This window comes from Zootoca vivipara, chromosome 2 (genome assembly GCF_963506605.1).
Source record: "Zootoca vivipara chromosome 2, rZooViv1.1, whole genome shotgun sequence".
Taxonomy (NCBI): Eukaryota; Metazoa; Chordata; class Lepidosauria; order Squamata; family Lacertidae; genus Zootoca; species Zootoca vivipara.
The window spans coordinates 56633486-56641727 of NC_083277.1; the positions used below are offsets into that span (position 1 = coordinate 56633486).

At 41.7% G+C, this 8242-nt stretch overlaps 1 protein-coding gene across 1 annotated transcript; it reads right to left on the reverse strand.

Moving 5' to 3' along the window:
• Positions 1-3136: 3136 nt before the first annotated feature.
• On the reverse strand, positions 3137-4698 carry LOC132591646 (oocyte-specific histone RNA stem-loop-binding protein 2-like). Its single transcript, XM_060271033.1, has 3 exons — positions 4568-4698; positions 3537-3644; positions 3137-3299 (listed from the first exon to the last, which is right to left on the reverse strand). The coding sequence occupies exons 1-3, from the start codon at positions 4696-4698 to the stop codon at positions 3137-3139; spliced, it is 402 nt and encodes a 133-aa protein (XP_060127016.1).
• Positions 4699-8242: the final 3544 nt, after the last annotated feature.

Here is an 8242-nt window from a genome sequence, read left to right on the forward strand (position 1 = left end):
ACTGCTGGACTCCCAGCTCCAAGCAGCTTGGGCAATGGTCAAAGACGAAGGAGTTCTAGTCCAACAATATATGAGCAGCCACAAGGTTTCCATCCCTACTCTACAGCTTTTCCCTGCTGTAGGGCAGGGGGGAAGCAGGTAGCTCTTCATGGTGCACTTTCCCCCATTTTAAACAGAGAGAGGCCAAGGTTTGTGCATTTGATAGGACCCCTCAAAAAAAAAAACAGTCCCGTACTAAGCTTCATGCTTATGAATTCTCTACCTCCCACCCAAGGTTTGGGGATGATGTTCTCACCTAAGTAACAGAAGGATATTAACTGAGGAACAAGTACAAAGGAAGCTTTCCTCACACCACTGTACTTGTGTCAAGTAGATCTAAACAAGCCAGGCCAATGATGAACTCATGAAAAAGCTGATCCTGGGTGCTTTCTAAAGTTGGCAATTCATGCTCAAACTTTTCATCTTTGGTTATCATCTCCCCCTTTCCCCCCTCCAATGCAAGGTACTGTCACCAAGTATTCCACTTCTAGAATGTACTTTACTGACCTTACACCCTCCACCCATGCTTCAGCAATAGAAATGTCAATGATACAAACAGGGCTTCTTCAACAGTAAGTGGGTGAAGCAGAGGCAGTAACAAGTGCTCTCTGTATGAAAACTGCATAGAGCGAATTACTCAAGAATGGAAATAGGATTAATGTATTACAAAATATTGCAGCAATCTAGGGAAGCAAGAGTTAGCTACAGTGGAAAAAAGCTTGAAGATAGCTCAGGTTCCCACTCCCCACTTTTTATTTTGTTTTAAAGATGCTGCCTCTTCTAGGGCATCAGGTGCTTTGGGTTTCCAGAAGATATGATTCACACCCAGAAGTAGTATGGATGATCTTCTGTATCTTCCATAAAGTTATCATCATGAAGCAGCAAAGCAGAAGAGTGGTCAGAAGATGACAAACCAGCAAACTAAAACCAGAAGAGACAGTGTTAAATGAATAGTCTAATACCGCAAAATGAGATTTCATACTGTAGTAACAAACCATTTTTCTCCTTTAAAGGTTATTTTCCCCACCCCACCTGTCATTGAATCACACATAAAGATCTAGAACTCTACAGCTTATCTTTCTTTAAAAAAACAACACCTTTATTTATATTTTATCAGTAAAATAGAACATAAAAGGGAGGGGACCTCCCTCTCCCCCTGGAACAGTTGCACTTATTGGATAGGAAGAAGAAATGTAAATTCCACCTTAACTATAACTTCATATAAGTTTATCAGTTCATAAATTGTCTTGTGATGCTGGTCTAATCAACCCTTCCTTGAGAGTGCATGAAAGAAAGCCAAACCATTTTCTCTCTAAAGTGTCTTTTTTCTTGTTACTCCTGCGTTCTCTCATTCTGTTGGTTAACTTGTCCATTAGGACTACGTAATTCCCATAGCTGTGCCAGTCACATTTCATACAAGTCCAAGTTCAATGTCCTCCAGTTTTTAGCTGCTGTCATAAGCTGTATAATAAGTTCTTTAAAAGTTAAGCCATCAGTTTCCCCCTCAAATATTGAAAATAAGGCTATCAGGTGCTACAGCTATTTGTTGTTTGGCTGTGAAAGACCATTTCCCAAAAGAAGAACACTGAAGAGCCTATCTATCATATGTGGGGAGAAAGAGGCTGGCCACAGGTCCTGCAGCAGGTAGCTGGGCAAGTTGCATTTATTAGTAGTGAAGAACGCATGCACCACCAGTAAGTTAATTTGACAGTCTTTTAGTGAACTCTAGCAGAGGAGGAGCGATGGGAGAACATGTCCAATATTTTATTCCAAGAGATCTTGTCTATAGAGTCACCTATAATCTCTCTTTCCCAAAGGGTTTCAATGGTAGTGAAGATTTTGCACAGAACTGTGATAGAGAACTGTAGTTTAAGGAAATTATGCTTCCACCCAAAAGCCTATCAAGAAAATTCAATGATTTTTGTAATACAAGTCAAAATATTTTGTTCTTTTAACCAGTGCTTTTTTTCTTAAAAAAATGTTTAGGGGAACTCTCATTTTCCTACCCATATTGAAATACTGCCCCTCAATGAGGCCAAACTTAGATTCACAATATGTTTAGGGGTATGTGTACCCCTGCACCTCCCCCCGAAAAAGCACCGCTTTTAACTATGGCAAAACAAAGCTATAAAGGAGCACAGTGTTAAATACCTGCCCATGCAAGACTTCTTTACAAAGTTTTTCCAGGGTCCCTTGGGCAACAAGCCAGTCATTTGAAAGAGCAGGCAAAGGACCCACCAGCTCTTGCCTTGCAAGCAAACAGAATTTCATTCATACTGAACTAGGCAGCAGGTAGCATTAGATTTCTTTAGATCCCAGACCAGGCATTGTACCAGGAACCTGTGTACAATTCTCATAAACTCGAACCATGGTTAATAGGAAGTAACATTTAGAGGCCTAGAAGTCCCACGTTGCCCTGGACCCCAAGGATGAAATCACACACGCTCCCATTATAACCATACTGAAAGAGAATTGTATGGCTTCTCTTTTCATCACTGATGGTAACTGAACTCAAATGACTCAATTCTCCTCCTCCCCATACACTCCTGGAGAGATCACCAACTGCCAAAATATAGGCAATGATTGAAATCCACTGAAGTATAAAGTGGGCTACATCTTCCTCACTTCTATACCACAGCAGCATTTCTCCCTCTTATCAATGCACATGTGAGCACCACCACATAGGCATTCACACAACAGTGTACAAAAATACTCCCAGACTTTGATAAGCCCAAGAGCCATTTGCTCTCAGCAAGGAGCACAAGAGCTGTGTTGACAATTAACCCTGTCTCCATGGTGATAAGGAATACCAGGGAGAGAGCCTACATAGACTAGGCCCGCAATTCCTGAAGAGTGTGCTAAGATTGCTTTATAAATGGGTCACGGGGCTGCTGGCAGTGAATGCTCCATAATGAAAAGGTACTGGTAGTTACTTTTTAATAATGAACCAAGGTTCAACAGGAGTATGTCAAAGAACGAATTCCATTAGCAAGTTCTCTAGAGCAAAAGATTTGGGCAGGGAAAACTGGACACACATGTCCATATTTCATCTCCAAAAGCTTCTTCCCCCAGATTATCCAGGAATAGCTAAGAGAAACTAGCAAAAACTTCCCTGTCCAGTTCCTGAGAACTCAAGTCCAGGCGGGTCCCAGCCATGCAGTGCCCGTCGCCACAGTTTGATCTGCATATCCCAGGAGCGGCGACTGTACTTCTTATATTTATTTGGAGTTCTTGGGTGAACACCTGGCTGCCGAGCAGCCCTAGAACAAAGCATGAACACTTATTAGGTTCTACCGTTTAAGACCACATTAAGCCCCCCCCCCCAATGGTTCATCAGGAGCAGATGCCAAAGTGAACATCTCAAATGCCAGTCCCTTGAAGTAGGCTTAGAGAACAGTTGCTGGCCACCATCACTGTTTGGAAAGGAAAGCTGTGGACTCCAAGCCCCTGCTTTGTGAAGAGAAAGACTTGGTAGATAAACAACTAGCTTTGCTCACTTGGGCACCTGCTGGATAAAGCACTGGTAACCAATGGTGTTTTTCCCATAGTCTATCTGCTTCTGCCTCCTTTGCAAGACAGCCGCATCTGTCTCCACGCCAGACCTGCTGAGAGAGGAGAGGTGTAATGCTAAAGAGACAACAGAAACATGCAAATTCTTCATCAGTAATAAACAATATTAGGACACATGAGGTGAATGAGTTGATGTAGTTAAGAATGCCGTATTTTCAGCATATCCAAATAAACATTTTTTGAGGAATCAAAGCCTAATTTTGTGTTTTTATTTAAATTGAAAAATTAGCAGCAGCAAATAAGCAAAAGCTAACTACTGTATATGGGATGCTACTGATTAGTAAGAAAAGATAAAGACAAGTGCCTATGAGAAAGTGGTGCAGAGATTGACAGAGAGGTCCCAGGTGACATTTTGAAATTATTTTTCACAATACTGTAGTTTTTGGGGGTCTCGTTTCTCAATGGCAGCTCAATATAGGAAAAACTGGTTTTAAATGAGTGCACATTGTAGGAAAAGTGGAAGCTCTATAAAGTAGAATTATTACAAAGAATATGAGATAAGGTATACGGTAAATTATTAGATGGTTAAGGAAACACAGCTGTATATATGTTAATATGAAATCAATATGAACTAGGAAAAACAATAAATAATCATGATAATAAAATAATTAAAATAATAATTTATTATTTATTATTTATACCCCGCCCATCTGGCTGGGTTTCCCCAGCTACTCTGGGTGGCTCCCAACAGAACATTAAAAACATGATAAAAGATCAAACTTTAAAAACTTCCTTAAACAGGGCTGCTTTCAGATGTCTTCTGAAAGTCAGAAAATAATCAGGATACAAACATGTGAGCAAAATAGAATGTGAACAACATGTAAACTATATCAATGGATGTACATATAGGCATAAGTTTGTAGTACGTGTGTTTATGACATAAAAGCCACCCCGCCCCCAAATAAAAGCACTTAAAACATCCTCAAAAACCTATAGCTGCACTCCTATTAAAACCTACCTGGATTCTGGTCTGGATTCTGTTGTCCTTTCTGGGCTTGTGCCTACACCCACACTCACCATTTCAACAGGAAAGACCTGGGATGAAGGCCTGTTCCAAGAAAATGAGAGGCTATATCCAATGGTAGTCATACTCGGAGTAGGCCCACTGACTTAAGTCTATATGACTTAAGTGGGTCTCCTTCGAATAAGACTTCACTGTTTATCATCTGTTTTGATTACAGAGCATGAAAAATAGGCTAGAGCCAGCTATGGCAAGATCCCACAACCCCCAATCTACCATGGTCACTACTGAAACATGCCTCTGAAAATCAGTAGGATCTTTTATTCAGTAAAGCAAATTGTACCTTTAAGTAGTTTCTGCCATCTGAAGCCACAGAAGGAGCCTAAAGGGCACACTTTTTCCAACTAAGAGCTGCATAACAGGATGTCTCAATGTACAAATAGCATTTATTTCTTGGAAATGGAGCCGACGCATCAGGATCCCTTTAATAAATGGTTTCTGCAAAAGGTTTCTGTCTCCAGGAACTAATGGTTGAAACTCAACAGCAAGGCAGCCATACAACTTTCAGACCCAGTTCAAGATCAGAACCACACACTATGGAGAAAGCCCATGAACTTTGAAATACATTTTAATGTTGTGCCAGTTGAAAGCTGGACAGCATGGGCTTTAAATGTGAAGATTCATAATGTGGGACATTAAGTTAGAGGTGAAGGAAAGTTAGCACTTTTATTCCATTTTGTGTCACATTCCATGTCCAATATGCTAGACAGCAATAATTGCCTGCTATCACCCATGCTATGTCTGACGCCCTTCATGCCAAACTAAAAATACCTAAAGCAATGCACAATTCAATATGCTCCATTTTGTTTCTCCCCAACCTTCCCATTAATTTTAACATTGTCCAAGTGTCTGAGCAATCTCTTGGCTACTCTACCCAGAGCACGCATAGCTAAACCTCAAGTTTTGGGTGCAGCTGCCTGAATCATGCAATATTAGCTTTATACATTCTCTGCACCAACACTGCCTGCCAGTCTGAGGAATCCAGGTGCTACATATTATTAAAACATCTTCTATGCTAGCGGTTCCCAAACTCACCACCAAGGCCACTTGAAAATTGCTGAGGTTCTTGGAAAACCACTTAATTATTTTTCTGCCTGTTGTAGGAATTGTGGTGGGCTGTGCTAGATGCTGTGAAACTTTTAATCATATTTTTACAGACATACCACCTAAAAGAGGCTCACAGACCACCTGTGGACCACAGTTTGGGAATGCTTATTCTATGCAACATTGTGGCCTAGAATGGGGAGAGAAGGGAAATGTTTTATTGATAATATGGATTCATTTATACCTCCAGACCACACATGTTCCCTCACATTTCACCCTATTTATGACATAGCTATCCCACCTTTCCTCATGGGAATCAAAGTGCATCTCTTAGTTTTCTTCACACCTACACTTTAAAAAAATCACAACAATAACCCTATAAAATAAACTAGGTCGAAAGACAGTGACTGGCTGTCAATAATTAGAATAGGTACAAGTTGCTGCCAGCTTCATACCCTAGTTCATGTACTACAGTATATACAAGGTAGTCTCCTGTGTTTATTTCCAGCTCAGCAGTCATGAATTGCTCCCAGAAGGAACCTGTTCACTATTGTAATGAGTAAACCCATGACCATGAATGACAAAAGAAAAATAATAAGGCATAACACAAAAGTCTTGGACAGTTTTCAATGCCTTGGAAAACATTAACTATTTTATTATTTATTATATTATGCTTTTCATAGTGATACACATTCAAGGGAATGTGGTCCCCAATGGTCCCTCACATTCCTTGCCTGAGACCAACACTTATCTTTTGGAGCACCAGGCAAAATAAAAAATAAAAAAAATTCAGGCATTTTAACTTATTTTATTTAAACAAATCTTAAATGTTTAAGCAAATGCAGTACCTGCTTTTATCTTTGTTTCATGTGTATTTAAATGCTTTAATATGACCACTAGAGGCTGAAGAAGGCTTCTGGTTCATTCCTTTCAATATTACATTCATCCTGCTCCCAAGCTCCATTCTAAAGCATCAGACATTGGCTGATACCAAACAATTAACCCTCTTCAAAGACATTTGTTACTGATTTGTATCACAAACTGGTGCCTTCATTACACCAGAATTCCCAATTTATTTCCTTTGTGAATCATAATCCACATAACTAATGAATTGACTTGTTATTTGGAAAAAAGTTTCTTCATTGCTTCTAATAAGTTCCTGGTTAATTGGTATACTGTACAGTATCTTACTTCATCCCACTACCCCCCCCCCCACTGAATTGTTACCTACCTGTTTCTTTGAAACACAGGCGACATCCCAGCAGCAAGTGCCCCATGATTGAAAACCAATGGCCCATAGTACAGAGAACTGAAGGCAGATTAAGACAATAATTTGTTATAAATATTCTACAGACGAGACTATTGCCAATCCCAAATACCTCCCAGAGGGGAGCAACAAATTTTAGCCTATACAGGATCTAGCTAACGATAGTAGACTGAAAACTGTTTCCAGGCACTTACGCTCTTATCAGTTCTCATCTCATTCATAACACGTAAACAGCAAAACCCCTGCAGCATGAAACCACATTTGCAGAGCAAAGCAAAACAAAACTAAAAGCCTCTTATGCAAACGTGTTATCCCCATTTAGCCTTTCCATACGAGTTCAGAAAATTGGAGAATCAGAGCTGTTAGTTAGTCCCAACATAAAACAAAACTGAGCCCGGAAAATGGGGAGTGGGAGACAAATTGACATGGCGCTGAGCTTAGTGAGCTTTTAGTGATTAGTCAGCTAAATTTAGAACAATATTTTTTAAAATGTTGTGCTAAAAGGAAACCATTCATTTATTCCGCGGCTCTGCAGCACTCTTCCTACCAGCTTTGGTAACCAATACTCGGGTGGCAAGAAACAGAACAGAACGAAGCAGCCAACAAACATCAGCTTCCTTCTCGTTACATTTCAGGAGGAAGAAAACTGAGTTTCGTATTCCACCCACTCCAGAAATCCAGCAAAAAGCACCTGTCGCTCACGGGAACCCACCCATCACCCACAGCACTCCCAAGGTGCATGACTCAGATGGAACAGCAGCGTGTCTGTCAGGTGCAGAGCAGAACCTTCCCGGGATTTAAATCTCCCGCAAGTAGCTCGAAAGGGCGGGGCTTGCAGCACACTCCTGGCCTATCGCGTAGTAGTGGGGGCGGGCCCTCCTTAAGCGATTGGCTGCACGCAAAGCACAAAGGAAGGCGGAAAGCCGTCGCGGAACAATAACAAGCGTGGTAAGCAAAGCCCCGCCTACCACCACTACGCTCTCCCAATAGGTGCTCCGGGGCCTTTTTGACGCCCGTGGCTACGTTAACCAATTGAAAAGCTGTTCGAGCCGTAGCTAGGGCTCCTCTTCGTCCGCGCTGCGGTGGTTGGTTGACGAAGAAGACGGCGTTTGGGATTGGCTGGCGGCTCGGGCGGCAGGTTTAAGTTCCCAGGCTGCTGTCCGCTTTCGAGTCTGTCCCTTCAGCCTGGCGAGGGAAGGGCTGGGCTGCGTCGATGGGCAGCAGGTGTGTTTGCGGAACGGGAGCGGTGCGGTGGGATGAGCTCTGCTCGGGGTGGCGACCTTGGTGGGGAGCAGTCGAGG

Excerpts from the sequence above, each read along its gene's own strand:
- LOC132591646 (XM_060271033.1), bottom strand. The coding sequence starts at position 4,698 with ATGACTACCATTGGATATAGCCTCTCATTTTCTTGGAACAGGCCTTCA. Across the intron at positions 3,645-4,567 it reads GAATCCAGACCAGAATCCAG|CAGGTCTGGCGTGGAGACAG; the intron begins GTAGGTTTTAAT and ends CTCCTCTCTCAG. Across the intron at positions 3,300-3,536 it reads TTTATCCAGCAGGTGCCCAA|GGCTGCTCGGCAGCCAGGTG; the intron begins GTGAGCAAAGCT and ends GCTTTGTTCTAG.